The sequence below is a fragment of the Crinia signifera genome, chromosome 1, assembly GCF_055691185.1.
Source record: "Crinia signifera chromosome 1, ASM5569118v1, whole genome shotgun sequence".
NCBI lineage: Eukaryota > Metazoa > Chordata > Amphibia > Anura > Myobatrachidae > Crinia > Crinia signifera.
In genome coordinates, this window is record NC_139217.1 from 246,170,262 (window position 1) to 246,195,949 (window position 25,688).

The following is a 25,688-nucleotide window of genomic DNA, read 5'->3' on the forward strand; positions in this document are numbered from 1 at the left end:
GGGAAGAAAGACCACGGTAAAAATCCAGGTCAACAAAAGTCCCAGGTTGATGCATGTTCCTGTGCAAAAACTCTGGATTTTGGAGCATGTCCGAAAGGAGTATCAGTGTTTCTCAAATCCATTCTTCATACATGTTTCTCAGATCATCTAGCTAGAGAACAGGTGTGTTAATTATTGACTAACACATTTTAAAAGCTTCACATGTGTATATAACTATGCCATGTGATTCTGAAGGAGATCTGGAAACATGCACAGGCTGACATTTTCCAACTGTACATATAGAGGAGCTGCTCCTGGCTTTCTCTTGGTGACACACTGCAATGCTGACCTCTGTCTTGAAAACGGCCCTCCGGGTCTAAACGTTGACATCCCATGCTGACTTCTGTCAGATAAAAAGATTTGTACCTGCTATTGGTGGTGATTGTCCTCTCTGGTGACCTACACTGGAACTATCTACTTGTATTTGGAAGTTATATTCTTTAGTGGAGCACCCCCTTCTTTGTGGACATTATCTGGATGTGAGTGCGGATCCCATGCAAAATATATAATGTATCCATATCCAAGTAGTGACGAATCAAGTCCTCAGACAAACCAGCACCAGATTTCAATTGCAAGTAAAAGCTGTATAATCCATAGTCATAAGCCAGAGTCCCAGCATCACATGGCAAAAACAGTTTTCAAGAACACCCTCAGGTATACATTACGTATCCGGCTTTATTGGCCAATGAAGCCAGATACGTAATGTATACCTGAGGGTGTTCTTGAAAACTGTTTTTGCCATGTGATGCTGGGACTCTGGCTTATGAATATGGATTATAAAGCTTTTACTTGCAATTGAAATCTGGTGCTGGTTTGTCTGAGGACTTAATTCGTCACTACTTGGATATGGATACAAATATATATATATATATATATATATATATATATATATATATATATATATATATATATATATACACACACACACATACCTCCCAACTGTCCCGCTTAGTGCGGGAACGTCCCGGTTTTCGAGGAGGTTCCCGCGTCCCGCCTGGGGCCACCATTGTCCCGCGGTAGGGGCGGCAGTTGGGAGTCCCCCCAGCCTGACAAGAATAGACACTGTGTGCATGCGCACAACATCTACTCAGCGCCGCAGAGCAGCAGAAAACGGGGCACGGCCGTGCCGTGAGGCCACGCCCCCTTTCAAAGGCCACGCTGGGAGTCCCAGTGTAGGTCCCAATCTCCACCAGGGAAAAGTTGGGAGTTATCTGTGATATATATATATATATATATATATATATATATATAATTGCTGGTAGGCCAGTTTGAAACTTGTATATGCTTAGAACTTGGAAGCAGCCCTGTGATTGGACCCTTAACAAAATAAAATGGCATCAATCATTTCATACATTTTTGTTGCTTTTAATAAGCAATTGGGTGAACCACTTCATGTAAATAATAGTCTATACAATTAAATCAGAAGGCACACAGGTTCCCTAAGCTAAACAATCAAGTATTAGAAAAGAGAAAAATATGCTTTTTAGGAAACATTCATTAAGTCATGTTGCACTGATCAGCAAATTCACAACTCATATCAAAATTATAACCTTTTACATAACATAACATAGGGTGGTACAACCGATGACAACATGGTTACATATTGGTTTATCATATAAAGCCAACATAAACAAATATCATTTGTTTATTTCACTTTGCAGATTTCTGCTGCTGGATTTAGTGGACGCAGAGCCCTCTGTTGATCATCATACTAGCTTAGTGGCACTTCTTTGGGCATCGGCTGTCCTTTCAATCCTGCCAACAGATTATTTGCTGCAAGAGCAGCCATAGCATTGCGAGTTTCAACAGTAGCGCTAGCAATGTGAGGAAGAATGACTGGAAAACAAAGATACAGAGTCAGACAAAGTAACTGAAGAAGTAATAACAACCAAACCATTTGCACTAGAAAAGTAATACCTCTTTTACACCAAGGAAAAACCCAGGTTGGACCCAGGTCAGCTTTGGTGTAAAAGGGGTCAACACTGGTTGGACCTGGGTCATGGGCGGTGTAAATGGTCCCAACCCAGGTTGGGACATCCTTGAAGTGCTGGATGCGTTTCTTTAGTGCACTGCAGTGGCAAAAGACAGCAGCCAGGAAGGATACGAGCAGTGCACACAGAAATCATAATTGGATGCAGTATCATTTATGTTATTATTATTATTTTTTTTGGGGGGGGGGGGGGGGGGTTGGGGGGAGCTCATGGGACATTCGGTCTGCTGCTGCAGGGGAAGGGCACTGAATAAAACTTTTTGAAAAATATTCTACAAAATAATCAAACCAACATTCTTCAATGCTAACTAGTCATGTATTTTAATTTTTATTTTAAATCATTGTCCTAAAATGGACATTTTTAATGTCATCCATAGGGAAAAGCAGGGCTGACCCAGGTTCAGTGTAAACGGCACAGACCTGGGTCCGACCTGGGACACAGTGCTGTGTAAATGGGGTATGAAGCTGGGTCCAACCCTGGAAACTCCTGTGTTCAAAGACGAGAGTCCAACCAGGGATTTTGGTGTAAAAGGGGTATAAGTATTGCCCTGCATTGTACATGTGTGTTCACACTGAGGATCTCTACACTGCACTGTGTACCCAGCCTTACTGTTCTCTTGCAGATACTGAAGCAGATAATGTCTATCAAAGAGGAATATCCTAATATATTTAGGTCACTGTTATCCCTGTATGATTGCTAGACTGGCTAAACACTTCACTATGAGGGTGTTTCAAGGATGGACCCTATTTACATAGTTTACTTGTTTCTGGGAGAATCCTGCAGATGAGATGTTCTCAAAGTCGGTCCTCAGGACCCCACACAGTGCATTCTGTGCAGGTCTCCTCACAGAATCAAGTGAAATAATTAGTTCCACCTGTGGATCTTTTAAAACGTGTCACTGAGTAATTAATGCACCTGTGCTCCTGTCATATGACCAGTGTTCCCTCTAAGCTGTGCGCACGCACACAACTCGACAAGTGTGCGCACAGACATTACAACAGAGCGCACAAAGCAGCAGTGGTCCTTTTTGCAGTTGTGGACTCAATTAATGTGTGTTTCACCCATTAACTACATTGTGTGCTGTGTTTTGAATGTTTAAATGTTTAATATCATTTTGAAGTAAAGTTAACACAAATGCTGAACGTCATTTTCCAGTTATATATAAGTGACGCTCAAAAATTTTAATTTCCTTCCAAAGTTGCACAGCCAAAATCTTTTGCCGCACACAGCCTTCGTAAAATTAGAATGAACATTGCATATGACCTAGAAAACTGGGTGGGGTCCTGAGGACGGCATTTGAGAACCGCTGCTCTACACCCTGCCTGCTTCACTAGAATGAACGAAATCTGCCTGCTCTTCACTTTGAAGTGGACAGCAACCATCAGTATTAAACTGCCTCTGGGACACTTGCCTTCTTTTCTGGACATCTGGGAGAGCCATAAGAGATTCAGGAGCTCATGGATGCGCCGAGAGAATAGCTAGTGTGAGGGATCAAGACACAATGGCCTTAATTTAGAGCCTATCGCAGGGCTGCAAATTCACAGCCCTGCTAAGTATGGAATGGACGCGCAAGCACGTTACGCTGTGTGCAGGGTCCCCTTGCAAACAAACCCAGCGATGGCTGTTCGCAAGTTGATTGACAGCTGGAGGGCAATTGTAGGCAGCACCCCAGCGTTTTCTAGGATGCTGCCTAAAACCACAAGTGGGCCAAGCCATGGGGGGGAGGGACGTCAGCAGTGGCCTCTATCTCCCCATGGACATTGCAGCACTGAGTAAGTCTAGACTTACTCTGCACTGCAAACAGGGGGAAACCATTCAATGGTGAATGTGAATGTGAATGGTGAATGCAAATGTATTCGCAGCTGTGCACAGGGGCGGGGAGCCACTCAGACGGGGCAGTGTTTACATGATCACTGGGCTCCTGAATCAGGCCCACTGAGCCAAACAGAAGTGTCTGCAGATTATCATCATTAGGGAGAGGCACCTGCAGCAAGATACCTCCTAACAGGCTCAACCGGGTCTGATTTGTGGTCTGATGAGCCCTTGACTGAAGGCCATCGATAAAATTGGCAAATCTATCACTTATTATGACAACAAAGTCACAGGTTTTTACCCCAGACTTGTTTCTAATTGAATATCAAATGCATCTTGTCACTTCTCTTACTCTGAATGCTAGGTTATGTGGCAAACGGTTGTGTGTAAAGATTGGGCAAGCTTTACACACAACCGTTTGCCACATAACCTAGCATTCAGACTAAGAGAAGTGACAAGATGCATTTGATATTCAATTAGAAACAAGTCTGGTGTAAAAACCTGTGACTTTGTTGTCATAATAAGTGATAGATTTGCCAATTTTATCAATGGCCTTCAGTCAATATGATGATTGCTTCTCACCTCACTATCAAAGCAGTTAAATGTGCAATGAGACCCTAAACCTAATAAAGAAACTTTGAAACCGATTTAGGGTTTCAAATATGACATTTCTTTTATTTTAATAGAACTTACCACAGTTTTTTAGTTTGAAAAGGGGATGATTTGTAGGAAGTGGTTCTGGTACAGTTACATCAAGACCAGCAGCTGCAATCTGTTTGGTCACCAGGGCCTGGTAGAGGTCCTCCTGGTTTACCACAGCACCTCTGTGGGTATATAAATCCATGTATCACATATTAGATCATGATATCAGTTTCTGTAACTTAAGTGGTAATAACCGACAAAAATAAATATTCGGGATTTACCCAATCCATAGGGAGCAAACAAAGGGGGACTGCGCTAGGAGTGTTGCATAAAGTTAGTCAATTAAAGGCAATCAAATTTGCCTGTATCGAGCAGGACAAATACATAGTAGTTTGGGCGGCAGGGTGGTTAGCATTCAAATTTCAACTGGTTTGGCGGCCAATACTGTACTGAGGGAATGTCAAAACGCAGCCCAAATGGACCTCTGATTCTGCGCGCAAACACCCCTCAGCATTACACCGGAGATAGTTTTGAAAATTATATTACATTAACAAGGTCCTGAGGTGTAGGGTGTTAGAAATAGAGGAAGGGAGTGGGGCAAGGGGAGCAGATAAAGAACAGGGCCCTATATGGCTACATATCTGACAAGCCGGTGGCGATCTGGGTCCACTGGATCCCTTCAGAATGCATTCAACTCTATGGTGTCATTGAGTCCTCCTGAGACCAGGGTGCTCAATCTGAAGATCCAGTAGCCCTTTTATATCTGCATAAACTCTTTTGGCAGAGAATAATTAACCCATGATATAGACTAGTTTTACTATCAGGATTTTCATTTTAGTTGTATTTCAATGTCTGTATGTCCATTTTTTAAATGTATGTTTTTAGTTTTGTCTTAAAATACCAACCGGTAATTATGTGTGTTTAATTAAGGAATTTCCTCATATGGGACCTTACAGGACAATTTAAAATAAATTAGTATATCGGTTCTAAATACGAAATTGGCTCCCATCTCAGACCCCTCCCTTTTTATAATTCATTGTCCAAGTTATTTTACCTGCTGGTATTAATGAACACAGCGCTGTTTTTCATGTTGGAGAAGAGCTGTCTGTTGCATATACCCTGCGTTTCAGGTGTTAGTGCACAGCAGACTAAAAGAAAGTCAGATTGCTTGGCCAGCTCCAACATGGACACTGCAGAATAATATTAGAGTGAGTCACTGGCTTCTGCTATTCACTGGGCATCACAAAATGATCAAATAAAGGCTTCATCTTCAATTCATAACTACATTGATATTGAATAATTGTAAAGGATTATAGACAATTATAACTAGACTAGACTATGACTAGATCCCTGAACAACTAGAAGAGAAGCAATGTCAAACATCAATGCTATTGGTTTTTTCATATTAAGCAACTCATAATTCTTGATTGATGTCCCTTCAGATACATAATACAGGCAACAAGGAACCTAATGGGCAATCTCTATGCAGAAACAGGGATTATCTGCAGCGCTGGGTTAATGTGCAATTCTTTATATGGGGTTCGCAGGTTTTCAAAATTAACAAATTGTTCCAGAAGTTTTTTCTTCTTTTACTTAAAAAAACTTTTATTTATGAAGCCAATATATATGCAAAAAAAAAACTTTTGCCAAAGATATAAGTAAAAAACTTTTCCCAAAGATATGAATAAAAAATTGCAAAAAATACAAAATATAAAACACAGTATACAGTCTCGTTCCTTGCAGAAAAAAAGTTTTAAAATAGGCTCACCGGACCTCTCGGGGGCAGAATCTCCTACCACTTAGATGTTTCTTAGTGGGATTTCTTTAGCAGGATGAAATGCTGCTCCTTCACTGGTACTCTTCCCTTCAGGCACCACACTGCCACTGTGGTGACCCTTCGGGTTTTCCCTGTGTTTGGATAAAGTATTCCCTCGTGTGTAGGAGATAGGGACAGGTAATCCTTAGAGCAAAAAGAACACACAGCCTGCGTTCCTCTCACCAGCCAGCACCTGCCTAGGCCCGCAGTCTGGCAGGGTCACCGGGACGCTGATCTTTAAATGTATGCTGTGGGGCTCCGATGTTATCTGGATACCTCTCCCAGGCTTCACTTGAATGTATGTGAGCCTCTCGGGGTGCGATTGTATATACCCCGGTACTGCTCCCTTGTGTCTGGCGGCTTTTTACTTTTCTGTGAGCTCCAATCTCCAGCTCCTCATCTACTAGTTTCAACCTCTTGGGTCTTTCTCAAGATCTTGAGAAAGACCCAAGAGGTTGAAACTAGTAGATGAGCAGTGTGGTGCCTGAAGGGAAGAGTACCAGTGAAGGAGCAGCATTTCATCCTGCTAAAGAAATCCCACTGAGAAACATCTAAGTGGTAGTAGATTCTGCCCCCGAGAGGTCCGGTGAGCCTATTTTAAAACTTTTTTTCTGCAAGGAACGAGACTGTATACTGTGTTTTATATTTTATATTTTTTGCAATTTTTTATTCATATCTTTGGGAAAAGTTTTTTACTTATATCTTTGGCAAAAGTTTTTTTTTGCATATATATTGGCTTCATAAATAAAAGTTTTTTTAAGTAAAAGAAGAAAAAACTTCTGGAACAATTTGTTAATTTTGAAAACCTGCGAACCCCATATAAAGAATTGCACATTAACCCAGCGCTGCAGATAATCCCTGTTTCTGCATAGAGATTGTCCATTGAAATAATCATTGATTGAATATTTTCACCTGGGATTCAGCAGCTGCAGGGGGAGAGCGCTTGAGACTGTGTGGACTGACTTTTTTAAAAAGGAACCTAATGGGCCCTACACACATAGCGATGTGTGTGGGGTGCTTCCTAGCTATGCTAGATTGGGCACTGCTGCAGCGCTTGGAACCGCATGTGTGTAGGGCCCATAACACAGTGTTTTAACTTTCCAAGCATCTTGTTACCAAATTCAGCTGAAATCTTTGCTGCTAACTCATGTCTTGGTGCAATATCATTGTACAGGAATTTCTTCACACCAAATGGTTTCAAACGGTTGACTATAGCTTCACCTACAATATATAAAAAAGATGGCGTTACAACTATACTTAATGAGGGACAGTGATAAGAAAATACAAATCAAATCAAAACACCCCATCCGATATGGTAGATATAAAAAAAGTAAAAAAAAAAGTGTTTATTTATGTAGAATAAAAGTCCCTGTGGGGGCGGGGTCCCTGTGGTGGATGGGAATGCTTCTAGTTCCCATCCGCCCTGGGGACCCGCAACTGACAGCCCATCCGCCACAGGGACCCCGCTGCCTCCCCAGTGCTGCACAGACCCCACTGCCCAGGTACTGGGGGGGGCCTCACAGACCTTCTGTTGTCCAGGGCCCCCACAGACCTCACTCCATCCCTGACTGTACGTATGTTTAATAGGCCTGAATGGGTTCCCCAAATGATTCTCCTTACTAGAAAAAAAATTTAAGTACTTTAATACCCAATGAAGGCACTTGGAACATATTGAGTTCCTTACAGTTGAGTAAATTCCATCTGGACACAATGTGAATGTCTGATCTCTGGGCACAACAAGAAGTTGTAGACTCTAGCTGGACCTTTTGGCCAAATCTGGGCTCACTCCAGATCTATGGCAGCTTGCTTTCTGACATTGGCAGCTTGTCAGATTCTCCTCCAGAAATTATTTATTACATATAGTATTGCTACTTATTACTTACCTATCCTTCCCAGGCCAAGGATTCCAACAGTACTACTGCCGAGTCCACTTCCACACATCCAAAGAGGTTTCCATGTGCCCCACCCACCACTAAGTGAAATATAACGGAATAAGTCAAATCAGAGACATGTTTTTTATATCACTATTTACATTATTGTGCAGTGCTATTTATCATTTAACTAAACACATATTCTCCTTTTATTTTAATAAATTCAAAAATATGTTTGCATCAGTTATATATTGTAATCTTCCACTGATTCCTTCTATATGTTTTCTACATTTATTATTTACTATTTATTTATATTACACACACACACACAAGAAATAGAGCCATGGGCTGTTGGAGGTGTAGACTCCTTGAGCTCCTAGCGACTGATATTGGGATATCTGGGTGACCAATCTTCACAAAGGACTGAAAAACCTATGGACTTATTGATGTATCGCACACAGGTCATTGGCCCTGGTTTCCCCCAAAAGACAGCAGCAGTTGACAGACCAGTGGGTATAGACACAGTCACAGAAATGACCAGGGGGAGGCTGAAGGTCAGGTTCACAAGTAAACACATGTAAAATGAATGAAGTATGGGAATGAATCTGGAATGAATGAGAAAGACTCTGAAGTAATGCTGGCAGGCAATTGATACTGGAGACTATAGTGGACTGAAAGAGACCAACAAGGTCCATATGAGGGCCGGGGCCGAGATGAAGACCCGCAAATTGGCTTGGACCGATGGAGAAACTTGGATTCATCTGGGACCAATAGAGATGATCAACATCATCTGTGATTAATAGAGTTTATTGATGTTAATGGGAACCGATGATGACAGGCAATATCGGTGGGAACCGATGGTGGTATACAGCATTGAAGGTAACCGGTTGTGATGGTTATTATCAGGGAAACCAATAGTAGTGAGGTATATATATTGGCTGCAACCAATGCAGCCAGATGGTGAAGCAAGATGAAGGATTTGCACCGGAGTCACTGTATAGGAGAGTTTGCCACAGCCCACAGGAGCTTCATAATTAGCATGCAGCTAGGCTGAAAACAATATTGAGTGGTCTGCAGGCTCCCCATATAGGTGCCAGTTCCAGGTGATTGGCTGCAGTAATCAACTGACAGACAAGCAAACACAGGATTGGTTGGCTGCAGTAATCAACTGACAGACAAGCAAACACAGGATTGGTTGGGAAGCAATCAGGTGACTGAATCTAAGATGGCTGCATCCTTGTTTGAGTTTTGGAGGAAACTCTGGCATAGTGCTGGTAGTCTCAAAGCCTGTAAGAAGAAGTGGAGTGCTGTGGAGAGCTAGTTATGGAGACCGCTAGAGCCAGAGAGGCTTGCTGTTCTCAACAGATCAAAGGATCAAAGCATCAAGAGCCTCATTTGTCACATTCCTAAATCAGGAATGTTTCAAAAGAAAGGGTCAAACTAGAAATTTAAATAAAATGTGCAAGTTATTATATTTATTATTCACAGGAGAGTAATTACCATTGCCTGGGTCTCTAGGACTTCCCATTTCTAATTTACATAGATTGAGTGACTGGTATAAGTATGTTATGCTTCTACTTGCATAGATTCTTTAAAAGGCTGTTTCTGTAGGCTAGGAGAAAAGCAAGCATCTACATATTTTGGGAATACTCCTACTGACCCAGTGGCGGATTCAGGGGGGGGGGGGGCACCCGGGCACGTGCCCCCCCTGTCATTTTATTTTGTAGCTGAGGACCAGGGCTTTCCAACGAGCCCAGCCCCGTGTCTCTAGCCCACCGGGAACCGGAGATATCGCCTGGCAAAGCTGTAACATTTTTTCCCCATAGGATAATATGGGACCCGTCAATTCCGACCCCCACCCGGTTCCGATGTCCCCCCCCTGGCATCCCAGAAGCTTGTGGTTGATCTCATTCAATTCCAAATCGCTGGGCCTTCAATATGATACCAGGCTGGTCCATATCGGTTAATCGTTTCCAGAGATATTGCGTGTAAACCAAGTTTATATTTTTAAATGTAATTTCATGGCTGTTCATGTTCTTTGAGGGCAGATTACTCTGGAACCAAACCTTTCAGTTTCACTGGACCAAAAACATTCAAAGCCCACTCAAAAGTTCTTCAATATGATGCTTGTCTCATGTAAATGGGTCAGTTGGTTCCGAACATATAGCCGGTTAAATGAGATAACTGGTTAAAGGGGTGGAGGGGTGGTTTTCTCTCCCCTCACACCAGAAAATGCAGGGACTAGGCTGGTGTAAAAGGGGCCAAACTGGGAATGCCTTTTCTGGTGTGAAAGGGGTATTATTTCAAATAGCCGGGACCTGCAGTGCTCTGAATACAGCCAGGCTCTGCCACTGTCAGTGGCTATCACTTCTGCCTGGCGGCGGCTGTCCCCATTTACCGTGAGCATGTATTCTCCCTTGGCAATGAGCATATAATCCCACATGGCAACAAGCATGGAACATCTGGCAATGAGCATGTAGATAAGCAGCACTTATGAAGCATAATTTTAATAGGCATTATGGTGTTTGACATAATACAAAATGGACATAATGGCGTGTAACTTAACTTGTAATGGACGTTATGGTGTAAATGTTTAATGGGCGCCTTTGGTGGACGATTTCCATGTTTATTGTGAAGTTTGGCTTAATCTGTGTGGCATTATGTGAATTCTGGCTCAATCCGTGTGGCATTATGTGAATTTTGGCTCAATCCATTTGGCATTATGTGTATTTTGGCTCAATCCGTATGGCATTTTATGAATTTGGCTCAATCCATGTGGCATTATGTGAATTTTGACACAATCCAAGTGGCATTATGTCAATTTTGGCTTAATACATTTGGCATTATGTGAATTTTGGCTCATTCCGTGTGTTATTATGTAAATTTTGGCTCAATCCGTGTGGCATTATGTGAATTTTGACACAATCCATGTGGCATTATGTGAATTTTGGCTCATTCCATTTGGCATCATGTGTAATGGGCAAGTATAATGGGATCTAGTAATTTGTTGCATAATGTGTAGAAGTTGTATATGGTTTTGTACACTACACTCAAGGACACGCCCCCTGTTGAGTGGCCACACTCAGTGCGGGCACAACTACATCCTTCACTTTTGTCGCGATGGTGGGCCTGCGTACTTTAAATGCCAGGGCCTATTTTTAATCCCATTCCCACCCTCTCTCTGCCACTCTCTTAGCATGCACACTGGCACCACTAACACCGCCCCTTCCCCACCTAAACCCTCTTTTATCATGGTGCCCCCCCTGTCATTTTATCCTGGATCCGCCCCTGTACTGAAGCATTAGCAAATGGTTGGCAGTGCAGTACACATAGCACACAATAGAACAGTACAGGGTACACAGAACTAAACATAACAGTAATTAAAGAACAAAAACAGAGCACAGTGTGTAACAATTAGCAGCACAGTTCTTAGTACACAATACAGCTCAGATGTAGGGACGCAGGGAAATTATCCGCATGCTACCAGGAGCAGATTGTCATTGGTAGAGATGAATGAACACAAATGAGAAGAGATGCACGTAATAGAGCTGTAATTGAAATGAAAGATTCAGGTTGCTTTTACTACCTTCTTGCTTCATCCACAGCCTCAATAAGTCTCCGAGATGTTGCCAACAACAGCGCCACTGTGAGCTCTGCCACAGCTTCTGTTAAAACATCAGGTGTGAATCCAACTCGGATGCTTCTGGTAATAGAAATAAGCAAGAAATGCTTAGAACAATCCTATACACCTGCCAACATGACACATATTAGACAACATATCCTGGACAAACTGCAATAGGGTCCGAGTTTAAAAAACGTACAGATTTTTTTATTTTTTTATGGCTAACCTGGTTTTACCTTTTAAAAAAACCCACTACAAAATCACCTGTGGCAAAATCTCAGAGAAATCAGCAAACACCCAGGCAAAACCATGTTGTACTGCAGTTGGGGCTAATGTAAGATGTGCAGAGAGATTTAGGGATGTGTTTACTACTTCTTGTTTATTTAGCACCTTCTAGAAGAAAATAGACAGAATTTGATTGGTCGCTAGGGGCAACATCCCATCTTCAATAGAACTACCCTCTTAGTAAATGTACTCCTTAGATTTTATAAGGGTGTTCCAAACACATGTTTGGGCTACATGCATAATCTGTCATTATTTAACTTGCATTAAATAAAAGTGTATTTGTACTGTTCTTGCTTACGTTCCACCAATTTTACAATGCTGTACTCTGTACATTGTATACTGAGGGTGGGGCTACACACCCCCGCATCTCCCCCTCATGTTAAGCAGATATGGCTGCTCTCTCTGGGTTTGCACCCTTTACATTGCAACAATGTTCTTTTGCACAGTTACTTGCTCTTTTTTGCTTTACTCCCATCTTAGAATCAGACCCTACTTGTCATCGGTATGCAAAAAAAATAAAAGATTATTAGCCTTTTCTATTTTTATAAATAACCAGGTATTTTTAAGTCTACCCGCAACAAAATGACATCTGCAGATCTATATTTGTTTTTCTTTTTATGAAGTTACATGCAGCATAACAGTTATTCAGCATAATGTACAGACAGGAATTCAGAGACAGGCCAAGGTCAGGGAAGGAAAAAGTCATCAAAATCAAAAGTTAGCATCACGTCAGTAACAAGTATTCACAAATAAGGACATCAGGTTAAGTAACTACAAACAGAATATGCAATCACTGAAACAGCTATTTAGGGGCAGATGTATGAAGCAGTGCAAAGAGTGGAGAAGTTGCCCATGGCAACCAACCAATCGCAACCTATAATTTATAAGGGCAGTACGGATGGTGTAACTAATGGTTAGCATTACTGCCTCACAGCGCTGAGGTCATGGGTTCGATTCCCACTATAGCTCTAACTGTGCAGAGTTTGTATATTCTCCCTGTACTTGCGTGGGTTTCTTCCGGGTACTCCGGTTTCCTCCCACAATCCAAAAATATACTGGTAGGTTATTTGGCTCCTAACAATAATTAACCCTAGGATGTCTGTGTGTGCGTGTACATGTGGTAAGAAATATAGATTGTAAGCTCCGCTGGGGCAGGGACTGATGTGAATGCTCAAATATTCTCTGTAAAGCGCTGCGGAATATGTATGCGCTATCTAAGAAATAAATAATAATAAATAATTAGAAAGTACTTAATGAATTGAAACTCAATGGGGTGTATTCAATGTTTTTTTGCGAGCTGTGACAGCGAGCATTGCTGACTGCTCACTGTCACACCTTGCATGGTCAGTATTCAACTGACCCCCTGCACACTCCATTTCCCCATCGCTGGGTTTTTGCAGCAACGGGGAAAAGGTGTGTGGCCACTAAAACTGCAAGGCTTGCAGCTAAATGCAGGGGGCTCCCTGCTTTATCCTCGCTGTTTGGGGGAATCCTCGCTGTCCTCTGACAGGGAGGGTTCCCCCAGAAAGTAGAATAGGTTGAGAGGCCAGTGCGGGGGTTAAACGGCAAAGATCGCTTGTTTTCGGTGAGCCACGCTGTTTAACCCCATCGCCAGCCGCATTGAATACGGGCCAAAGATATTTCACTGCTTAGTACATCTCTCCCTCTACCTGATAAATCAGCCGCTGTCTGGGAATAAGGTTCCCTTTGATTTCAATCCATGTCAACTCGGAAGAGAACAGATGATCCAAAACTAGAGAGGATGCTACCCAGTGCTTTCCTGGCAACTGTCCAAAAACTATTGCTCATTGCTAAACATCTAGCCATCTAGCCCACTTCTAGACAGATCGCTTAGAAAATAGGAACACTTGCTCAGTGTTGACCTTTACTCCAGAGTTTATTATTATTATTTAGAAACCACTGACATCATGTTACACTGTACACTGTGAGGACACTACAATTACATAACGTTGGAGCTAAGGATGGTACTTCCTTAATGAGTTTTCAATCTAAAAGACCAATTGTAATGCAGAGTCACAGTGATGTCTACGATATCGCTTTCTGCATCTATCCAGGACACTATGGAGCATCCAGAAATACATCTGGTGATTTAATACAAGGGAGTCAGGTGTTTCCTTACTTAGTGTTATAGTAATAAGAACCGTGGTCTGTAGACCCAATTATTACTACCATACTCCTTATGAGTATTAGAACATGAGGACATGCACTGAAACTGGAGAGAAGTATGGTCAAAGGAAATTTGAGGAAAAATGGCTTTACCAAAAGGATAGTAGATAAGTAGCATTGTCTCCTGTCAGAGGTGGCAGGGGTTAATTAAACATGCTTGGGATAGCAATTTTCACTCTACTGAGCATTTTTCCAGGGGGTGGACTACTTTTCATAGCGGGAAGCTATGGAAAGCTGTTCTCCCCATTGCTCATCTGCTGGTAATATAAGCAGATGAGCAGAGGGGCCAGTGATGGTGTGGGAGCACGCATCAGCGCTCACTGCTCATCGCTTCCCCATACACACTGGGTAGCTTTTGAGCTGAAAGCAGCTCAAATGACAAAACTGAGCTGCTTTCAGCACAAAACCCTCAGTGTGTATGGGCCTTAAGACAACCATAAATACTATGATTTTGACATTTTGTTAAAAAATTATCTCACCGTTTTTTCATTTCCTCAAGTGATAAATGGTCATATCCCACAGACATCGTGCTGACTATTTTCAGGCTTGGACCTGCACATATACAACAACTGCATGTAGCTTGTTCTGTTATCTTCAAATCATAAATGTTGTTAGGTTAAATTATTATCATTTATATTACAGTATATTGAGTTTTTTTTTAATCTTATAATTGCTTTATTGTGTTCTGCACCTAAACAAAAGCCTAATAATAAAAAACCCACTAAAGCAGGCATGTCCAAACTATGGCCCACCAGCTGTTGTGAAACTACACATCCCAGCATGCCTTGCCATAGTTTTAGCATTCCCTAATTCAAAGCATGATGGGACTTGTAGTTTCACAACACCTGGAGGGCTGTAGTTTGGACATGCCTGCACTAAAGTATTATAAAATAAATGTTTTTTTCTATTATTTTTTTAAGCTGTGTACACCTGGTGCAATTTATTGCTTAGTGTCTCCTTTTCATCAGCAACCAGAGATGGTCACTGATGAACAGGAGACTCTGCCGGGGGAGCCGCAGAGGGAAACAGGACCAGCGACCATTTGGAGGCTGAACACGTGAGCGCATACCCAACGATTTATCGCTTCAGCACAAACAAAATCGCTGGCAATATGGTTTCCCAGCGACCATATGGCCAGCGATATTGCACCGTGTGTACGCAGCTTTAAGGTGCCCATACACGTACCAATTACCCGGTACTTTTTGTGCTAAAATAGCATTGCATCGCATGCACAACGATGCTATTTTAGCACAAAAAGTACCGGGTAATCAGTACGTGTATGGGCACCTTGAGTTTGATTATATCCCATTGTAAACAATATATTGCAGATTTACAAAAGCAAAAAAAATGTTTTGTTGCAGAACACACAAGCATACCTTTCCAATTTCCAAACTGCCACAATAGACATACTGTATAACAAATATTACAAAAAAAAAACAAAAAAAAATTGTTGGTACTCAAAGACACGCTCAGTCATTTACAAACTTCTGTATTCAGATGATTAGAAATCACAGATAACAAACACTAAAAGGTACTAAAACCTATAATAATACATATTATAATAAGCAAAAGATATGCTTTATTAACCTAATAAGGCCATATACATTATGACTTTGATCAAAACTAAAGCTTCCATAAGACAAGCTTTCACCTGGGTTCCAATGTTCAGATAGACAGTGTCAAGGTAAACAGTCACTATGGGGGTTATTTTGGTTCACTCTTTCTGATAAATTCTTAGATGGACAAAACCATGTGCACTGCAGGTGGGGCAGATGTAACATGTGCAGAGAGAATTAGATTTGGGTGGAGTTTTACTTCAAAGTAAGATCTATTTTGCAGTGTAAAAATAAAGCAGCCAGTATTTACCCTGCACAGAAACTAAATAACGCACTCAATTCTAATTCTCTCTGCACGTGTTACATCTGCCCCACCAGCAGTGCACATGGTTTTGTCCATCTAAGAAGGAATTTGTCAGAAAGAGTGGACCAAAATAACCCCCTATGCCCCCATATGGTTCACAGGGTCAAAAGGTAGACTTAAGGCCGACAGTTACCAAAAAGGTTGACATGACAATAGTCAATGCACACATGGTCAACACAAGTTTTATAAATTTTTACTTTTTCTAACTTTGCTCAATTTACCAGCCACTTGAATCTGACTGCTAACAGTAACCTATGGCGAGCACAGTAACCTATCTTGCTCGAAGTATGGCGAGCAAAGCAAGCCTCTCGAGGGTACATGTTACACAATTTTTTTTGTCACACATGATGAAACATACAAAAGGACGGCCAGAAAATATAAAAACTTGCATGAACCTTTTTTTTCGTGTGTTGACCATTGTCATGTCAGTACTAGGACGATGTTGACCTTATCCACTTTCTACCTTATAAGTTTCAACCTATTGACCCTATCAACTTATTGCACATTGACCATATGAGGTTATCCTAATGACTGTCTAATTACTATAGATCTTCTATACCACACCCTTCTCACCTAATCTCATGGCTCTCAACAGGACTCTTCCAATTTCTGACCTTCCACTCCAATTGACGCTACAGCCAGGTTCCATAATTACAGAAAACACCACAAAGGAACTGCTCTTCCTGCTGCAAACAGTATGGTTACTAGCATTGGCCCTTATTCAGATCTGATTGCAGTACAAATTTGTTCTCAAAATGGGCATGTGCACTGCAGGTGTGGCAGATGTAACAAGTGCAGAGAGAGTTACATTTGGGTGGGGTGTGTTGAAACTGAAATCTAAATGGTGGGGGCGTGGCTATGGCGGCCATGTGAACGGACCTATCCTTCAACTGCTCCCCGTTTCAACTATCCTGTACAAATATCCTGCAGCCGGGTGGGGGAACGTCCCTGGCACATTCTTGGAGTCTCAGATCTGGGATTCGGCCGTCCTTTTTTGCATAATTAGATCTGCAGTGTAGAGCTGTGGAGAGGGTCGCGCGACAGCGCCATCTTGCTGCTGCCTTGCATAACCCTGCAATTCGGAGCTCTGTTAAGCCCAGCTCCTGTCCGCACGGCTAACTGAGATCTCCGGTGCTGTAGCCCCTCTCCTGTTGATATCCTGTGGTGCGGCCATCCCCTGCTATTCAACGTCGGACACGGTCACGCTGTCTATTGCTGACTCGGGGCAATGACCGCGGCCATCTTGCCATGTGGGACTGCGAGTGCTGAGCATATTCTCATTTCTCCTCTGCTGTGGACCCAGACCTACTGATCCTTCTCCTATACCCTACGGAACACTGTGAGTAAGGCACCCTTTGTTGCTTTGCAATATAGGAGGTGTGCTAGCCGCATCCCTAATTTCCTCCCTGTATAGCTATACCTGGGAGTTGGACTCTATATTGCCCTTCCACACTGGGTATAAGATGGGCAACCCGCTGCACCAGATCCTGGATGCCATTAAGGCCTTTGAGACTCGGCTTCTCTTTAAACTATCGGGCATGTGCAAAGATACTGCCATCCCTCCGGTTTCCTATGATGTGCCCGAAATAACACCTGGGACTACATATCCTGTGATTTGTACAATTGCACCCTCTATGGCTTCTGTATCTTTATTATCCCGGGGTGTGCGCCCTAAGAAATTTGCATCTTCAATCAAGCCCCTGAGGGATGACCTCCTTTGCTGCTCTGAACCTGTAGCTAAGTGCCCGGATATGGCCTGCTTCTGTTTTATACTTCGTATATCATCTTGGCTCTATTGCTTTGCTTACTTTGGGACGTTTTCTCTGAGAGAACAGTTAGCTAAAATGCCATATACATCTGTTGGCATGGTAAAATGGCCGGACTAACAATCTCTATTGCATTGGTACCCCTGACCTCCCTTAAATTGATTTGTACCTTTTCCTCATGTTCATCGATTATGGTTGTTGTTAATTAATATCCTGCTCTCTATACATTATAACGATATGGGCGAGATGTACTAAAGGGAAAATGTGGTAAAACCCCCGTTTTACCGCATTTTCCTATGTACTATTACCCGACCGCACCGTCACCGCAGTGTAGGGTATCGCCACCTTTGGGTGGCGATACCCTATAGAAGCCTATGGGCTTCTTTTCGCCGCCCGACGCCTCCGCCGAAAAACCCGCCGACCCCCCTCTCCCCCTCCCTCTCTTACCTGGTCCAGGTCCTCCTGGACCCGGAAGGTAACACCTTCCTCCCCCTAGTGACGCAGCCGGACGTCCTTCCGGCTGCAGGGTGGAGGAAGAGGCGCCGGGGACAGCTTGCATAGCTGTCCCCGGCGTGAGGGATGCAGAAGGGGGCAGAGAGCTGACGGAGACCCCCCGCACACCACATTCCAGGTATCGCGGGGGGCCTCAGTCACCGCATCGCGATGCCAGCCGCATATGTTAGTACATATGCGGCGGCATCGCGGCGGGGGGGCCGCGATGGGCGGCGATGTATTTTAATACATCCCGCCCTATATGTGTATTCTGTTTTTTTGCGAGGGTGGACGCTTCTATGGGCCGAGGTGGCTGCTATTATTATTTTTTATTATTTTTCAGTTCACTATATCCTTCAGCTTATACAATTGCTATTCTTAATGGCAGGGTGGGTGGGATATGAGAGGTAAGTTAGTTGTGGGTAAGAGCAGGGGCGGATCCAGGATAAAATGACAGGGGGGGCACCATGATAAAAGAGGGTTTAGGTGGGGGAGGGCCAGTGTTAGTGGGGCCAGTGTACATGCTAAGAGCGGCAGAGAGAGGGTGGCAATGGGATTAAAAATAGGCCCTGGCATTTAAAGTACGCAGGCCCACCATGGCAACAAAAGCGAAGGATGTAGTTGTGCGCGCGCCGAAGGCGCGCTCTGGAAAAGGGGGTGTGGCCACTCAACAGGGGGGCATGTCCTTGAGTGTAGTGTACAACACCATATACAACTTCTACACATTATGCAACAAAATACTAGACCCTATTATACTTGCCCCTTACACATGATGCCAAATGGAATGAGCCAAAATTCAAACAATGCCACACGGATTGAGCCAAAATTTACATAATAACACACGGATTGAGCCAAAATTCACATAATGCCAAATGGATTGAGCCAAAATTCACATAATGCCAAATGGATTGAGCCCTAATTCACATAATGCCAAATGGATTGAGCCAAAATTCACATAATGCCAAATGGATTGAGCCAAAATTCACATAATGCCAAATGGATTGAGCCCTAATTCACATAATGCCAAATGGATTGAGCCAAAATTCACATAATGCCACATGGATTGAGCCAAAATTCACATAATGCCACATGGATTGAGCCAAAATTCACATAATGCCAAATGGATTGAGCCAAAATTCACATAATGCCAAATGGATTGAGCCAAAATTCACATAATGCCACACGGATTGAGACAAATTCATAAGATGCCACATGGATTGAGCCAAAATTCACATAATGCCACATCGATTGAGCCAAAATTCACATAATGCCACACGTATTGAGCCAAAATTCACATAATGCCACACGGATTGAGACAAAATTCACATAATGCCACACGGATTGAGCCAGACTTCACAATACACTTCATAAACAGGAACATTGTCCACCAAAGGCGCGCATTAAACATTTACACCATAATGTCCATTGCACGTTAAGTTACACGGCATGATGTCCATTATGTATTATGCCAAACACCATAATGCCTATTAAAAATGATGCTACATACAGTAAGTGCTGCTTATCTACATGCTCATTGCCAAGGGTTCCATGCTCATTGCCAGAGGTTCCATGCTCGTTGCCATGTGGGATTACATGCTCATTGCCAAGGAGGAATACATGCTCGTGGTAAATGGGGGACAGCCGCCGCCAGGCAGAAGTGATAGCCACTGACAGTGGCAGAGCCTGGCTGTATTCCGAGCACTGCAGGTCCCAGCTATTTGAAATAATACCCATTTCACACCAGAAAATGCATTCCCAGGTTGGCCCCTTTTACACCAGCCTAGTCCCTGCATTTTCTGGTGTGAGGGGGAGAGAAAACCACCCCTCCCCCCCTTTAACCAGTTATCTCATTTAACCGGCTATATCTTCGGAACTAACTGACCCATTTACATGAGACAAGTATCATATTGAAGAACTTTTGAGTGGGCTTTGAATGATTTTGGTCCAGTAAAACTGGAACGTTTGGTTCCAGAGTAATCTGCCCTCAAAGAACATGAACAGGCATGAAATTACATTTCAAAAATAAAAAAATCGATTTACACGCTATATCTCTGGAACCGATTGACCGATATGGACCATCCTGGTATCATATTGAAGGCCCAGCGATTTGGAATTGAATGACAATCCTGTGATGCCAGTGGGGGAACTGGCAGCCGCCGGAACCGGGTGGGGGTCGGAATTGACGGGTCCAATATTATCCTATGGGGAAAAAATGTTACAGCTTTGCCAGGCGATATCTCCGGTTCCCGGGGGGCTAGAGACATAGGGCTGGGCTCGTTGGAAAGCCCTGGTCCTCAGCTACAAAATAAATGACAGGGGGGGCACGTGCCCGGGTGCCCCCCCCCTGAATCCGCCACTGGGTCAGAGGGCTAATTAGGTGGTTTAGGACCACCATTGGCTGTTACCACTAATTTACTACCTCCTTTTGGGGGGGGGATGGAAGTTTAGGTTAGTATAGCTTAGTATGGGGTAGCTATAGTTCTGGGGGGGGGGGGTACGGTTAGGGGATCCAGGTACGCCTTAGTTGGGGTTGGGTTGTACAGGGTGGGGGTTTATGTGGGTGGTTTGTTTTGGGCTTTTGGGTGGGTGTTTTTTTAATTTATACTTCCCATTTCCCCATTTAGTCCAGATGCTTGACTTTGTATTATTCTGTCCCCATAGACTAGTGTTGTCTCTGTATCGAGTACTACAGCAACAGACTACACTCCTCCATCTATATTGCTAATGTATTGTTCCTGGAGATGGGTTGGGTGACCCCGGATGGCGCCTCCGGTTATGTCCAGTCTGCAATTATCTCAGTATATAATGTAGATTTGCTACTACCGATAATATACTTCTATATCCTGTTGTATATGTACCATACGATCCCTGTTCCTAATATGTGCGATGCTTGTCAACTGCGTCTGTTGTATTCTTTATGCCTATGTCGGGAAGTATGTTTTTTGTTTGTATCTCAAAAAATTAATAAAAATTACTGAATTTAAAAAAAAAAAGAAATCTAAATGGCAGTGTAAAAATAATGCAGCCAGTATTTACCCTTCACAGAAAGAAAATAACTCACACAGATTTAACTCTCTCTGCACATTACATCTGCACCACCTGCAGTGCACATGGTTTTGTCCATTTTGAGAACAAATTTGTACTGCAATCAGATCTGAATAAGGACCATAGTGAGCTGGGATAAGGAGGTCATTATATTCCAGCCTTGTGCATAGAGCAACTTAATTAAGACTGAGCTGCAAAGGCACAGACTAACCACCGGAGGCCACCAGACAGCCCATTACCAGAAACAGACTGGAAAGACCACAAAACTGACATGAAAGTCATGAGCCATAATAATTACTCCTTACAAACACACATGGGCCCCACAAACCTCTGTGATCTTTCAGATTAAGACCAATGTTAAATTCAATCATATAATGAGGACTTCATGATTGTGATTATGGCTATCATCCAACCACAATATTAGTGTATCAAAACCACAATGACCCTCTCAACGATCTTTAAATTTCAAATTTGTTTTGCCAAATTTCAAAGATTTGGGTTCTCAAGATCCCAGCTGAGTGGAAAAACCTGTTCATATACCTTTAGAAACCTAACATGGATTTAGTGTGAAGAAAAAAAAAAAGCAGTTTCAAATTCAAAAGTTTGAATTAACTCCTTCAGTGTTTTTTGTTGTGTTTTTTTTTTTTGGGGGGGGGAGCGCTCCCCACTGGGTGAGTTTTTTATGGGGAGCACTCCCTTAAAAAAAACCATCACTACCTTAGTGGGTCCGGGCAGCGCCGCTGCACTGTCAATCAGCAGCTGCCCGGACCTGCGCCCCCCGCACCGCGTCCCTGTCCCGGCAGCCGGCTTGTCATAAGCCGGCGCTGGGGACTTCAATAAGAAACCCAGAGAGGAGGAGGGAGGAGGTGGCGCCGCAGAGGGGAGGGACAGTGGCGTAACTATAGTCCCGCAGCCCCCGAGGTGGCGGGGAGGCGCTAGGCAGGTGTGGGCGCCTGGGGGGTCTGCGGGACTATAGTTACCACCTGGCCCTGGCTCCCGACTCCTGCCCTCCCCCTCCTTACCCCATTGCCGCCGGCGCCGCTGCCTCTAACCCGACACGCAGATCTGTGTCGGGTGACGGGCGGTCCCCGGCTCCGGCTGCAGTGCTAATATAATAAGAGACACTCGGAAAATGGCTGCCCCCATAATGCTGTATGGGGGCAGCCATTTCCGAGTGTCTGTTATTATATTAGCACTGCAGCCGGAGCCGGGGACCGCTCGTCACCCGACACAGATCTGTGTGCCGGGTTAGAGGCAGAAGCGCCGGCGGCAATGGGGACGGGTAAGGAGGGGGTTAATATTTCAGGGGGGGCGCCCGAAATGTCTGGCGGGGGGGCGCAAAAAAAGAAGTTACGCCTCTGAGCGAAGCTGCCTGAGATCAGTGAGTGAACTCAGCATAGCTGCCCGGCTCCAAACAGTGGCAATCCCAAGAATTTTCCGGGAAAATTCTTGGGATTGCCACTGAAGGGGTTAAACAAGTGAATCACAGCGAATGTTCAGTAACAGAAGAGCACTGTTATACTAACATCTCAGCTGGACATGAAGGAGGAACTTTATTAAATCTTTATAAAAGAGGACATGTTGAGAAGTTGTTCACAGCCAATCACATTCTAGCTTTTGGTTGTACAAATGGTAGCTATATACTGATTTGGGGAAAACTTCCTGTCACGGGAATGTCTGGTTGTGTTCCTGGTAATGACTTGGGTGAGCCAGTGGAGGGCACAGAAAACCAGAAGCTAGGTATTTTGAGATATAAGGTGTGCTCATCAAATCTTAGTAGGGTTGGTGACAACGTGCGCCTGCTTGGGCCATGGCAAGTCCTTGTTGCCTTCGTGTCCCGCCTCATAGCGCTGACACCACAGGAATATGGTGCACTATGCGAGACACTGATCTCCATAAACTGCCTTCATCCTGCAATAAATTTCTAAAGCATGCTTGTCTTATGTGCAATCAAATTGCATAACAGCTCTTTATACTGATCTGGAGGAATCCATCATGCATCCGACTGCACAAAACAACTTTCCAGGAATGAAGATTCTGAGGCAAAGGAATTCACTACACATGTGCAACTGGGACATACCCAACTGGGAAAAAAAGCCATCTATCGTCAAACACATTAACCCACTTACAATGCCACTACAGCAAAAGTCACCTTTTCCTTTGGGCACATATCATAGTTATAGCTCATATGCTGGAGAGCTCCTGGAGAATACACAGTAGACACTGAGAATTGGCGAGACCCGAAGCAGAGGCACAGAATCTAAGTTGCCAGAGGCTTTCACCAGTGACCCCCGCAAGGGGATATGGTCTTCGCTGCGCCTGACAAGCAGGTCATTTTTTGGTTTCTTTTGGTGACTGTGGGATGCTCAGGGAGAATGACACTGGTACACGATGGAGTGTTGGACCATCAATGGTGGAAAGGATGGTGGCTTGGATACAACTGTGGATAGCAAGCACTGGGGAACTTGACCAAGCTGAGGATGGCAGAGTCAATATGGTAACTGGTGGTATCCGGTTGGTCTAGTAACTGATGGTGTGGTCCAGGGGCCAATAGCAGGGATAAGTCTGGAAACCAATGGTGTAGCATGGGAGCCAATAGAAGGGATTGGTCTTGGAACTGATGGTGTGGCCTGGGAGCCAATAACTGAGTCTGTCTGTGAGCAAATGGTATGGCCTGAGAGCCGGTAGCAGTCTCAGTCTGGCAACCGATATGCGGCTTGGGAGCCGGCAGTAGGGTTGGTCTGAGAACTGATGGTGCGGTCTAGGAGCCGATGTTAGGGTCGGTCTGAGAGCTGATGGTATCGGAAGCCTGTGTAGATATCCTGGGCTGAGCACAGAGGACTGGAACACAGTAGAGATGGTGATAGCTGTCATCTCTGGCAGCCAGGTAGCAGCCAGGTATCTCTGGCAGTAACCAGATCAGAAGTTAGAACAGCAGGGCACAGGTATGCGGATTCCTGGGGGTAAGCCTGGAGCCTTGAGAGTTGATGCTGGAGAATTTGCAGGGGAACTGACAAGTTGTTCAAAGCAAGGAGAATTCTGGGAGGCTGGCCAGGAAGTAGAATAGAACCAGGAAGTACACCTGGGATTACCTTAATCATGTGACTAGGAGTCGATGGACAGGTATCCAGAGGCCAAGCATTCCTGTGTGTCATGGAGGCGCCCATGTCCTTTGGAAATTGCCAGGTGCAGGGGGTAACAGGCAGCCACATGGGACTGTGACACAGAAATATCATGCCAGTAACCACAGAGTGTGCCAGAAACCGATCTGCAGCGCAGAATGCACAAAAGTGCAGGTAAGTGGTGCGCACGAGCAGCATAAGAAGCAGGGTTTCTGACACCTCCATTTGTTGTGTTTGGAAGGTTTAATAAGTATCCTCCATAAATAGGTGAACCAACAATACCACTAAGCCATTAGTATCCGGCTAGAGCAGGATACATTAACCGGCAGACATTAGATGGTTTCTTAAAACATGGCACACCGTATCATTTAGGGAGGCCTTTCCCTTGCAATCCCATTGTCTATGATCAACTATAACATACTATTAAAGTATGTTTATATATGGTGGTGGAAGTTTGGTGATATCAGATCCATGAAAGGGAGGGGTATTACTGGGTGAAATTTTATATTTACTGAACAGTAATATAGGAACCCTATCTGTGTATGACTGCAGATGTGTGAACTTGGAGATCCATTTTCTATGTATGTATTCTATGTAACCTTATAAACTGCTGCTTGTTCAATTTTTTTCTAATATTTCTTACTGTTTTGCATATTGGAGGAAAGGTGCAAATAACAGTGGGAAATTATTGTCAAGTGAAAGTACAAGAGAACCTACCTGCGGCATCTAACAGTTCCTTGTCAATGTTCTCTGTCAGGAGACAGTACAAGCCCTGAATTCCAGCAACTTTCTTGAGAAGCTCAGAACGTGGTATCGGATCATCAGAATCCCACTGCTCAATGTTACAACTGGCATGGGAGGAAAACCAATATTTTACTCAGTGTTCAGTTTGCCACGTTTTGCTATGGCTAACACAGAATAGAACCATTTTATTAGCTATAATAATATTTGTTTAAAGAAACAGCAAAATAAAGTTTGGATGAAGGGAAAAATATGTAATTAAAGAAACTTTAACATTATCAGCCAATTAATCAAATTCTTAATTTATCCAAAGGAACACCATTGAACAAGTACTTTT

At 43.5% G+C, this 25,688-nt stretch overlaps 1 protein-coding gene across 1 annotated transcript in view; it reads right to left on the reverse strand.

The window, feature by feature from the left end:
* Positions 1–1,383: 1,383 nt before the first annotated feature.
* The window catches only part of LOC146072519 (glyoxylate reductase/hydroxypyruvate reductase-like), a 28,150-nt gene continuing 3,845 nt past the window's right edge, over positions 1,384–25,688 (reverse strand). The window contains exons 2-9 of the mRNA XM_083179743.1: positions 25,328–25,458; positions 14,745–14,817; positions 11,758–11,874; positions 8,184–8,272; positions 7,417–7,521; positions 5,539–5,674; positions 4,536–4,666; positions 1,384–1,875 (exon numbers count right to left, since the gene is read on the reverse strand). Of these exons, the coding sequence (XP_083035869.1) occupies positions 1,751–1,875; positions 4,536–4,666; positions 5,539–5,674; positions 7,417–7,521; positions 8,184–8,272; positions 11,758–11,874; positions 14,745–14,817; positions 25,328–25,458 (907 nt within the window). The 3' untranslated portion in view covers positions 1,384–1,750. The remainder of the gene's footprint in view (positions 1,876–4,535; positions 4,667–5,538; positions 5,675–7,416; positions 7,522–8,183; positions 8,273–11,757; positions 11,875–14,744; positions 14,818–25,327; positions 25,459–25,688) is intronic.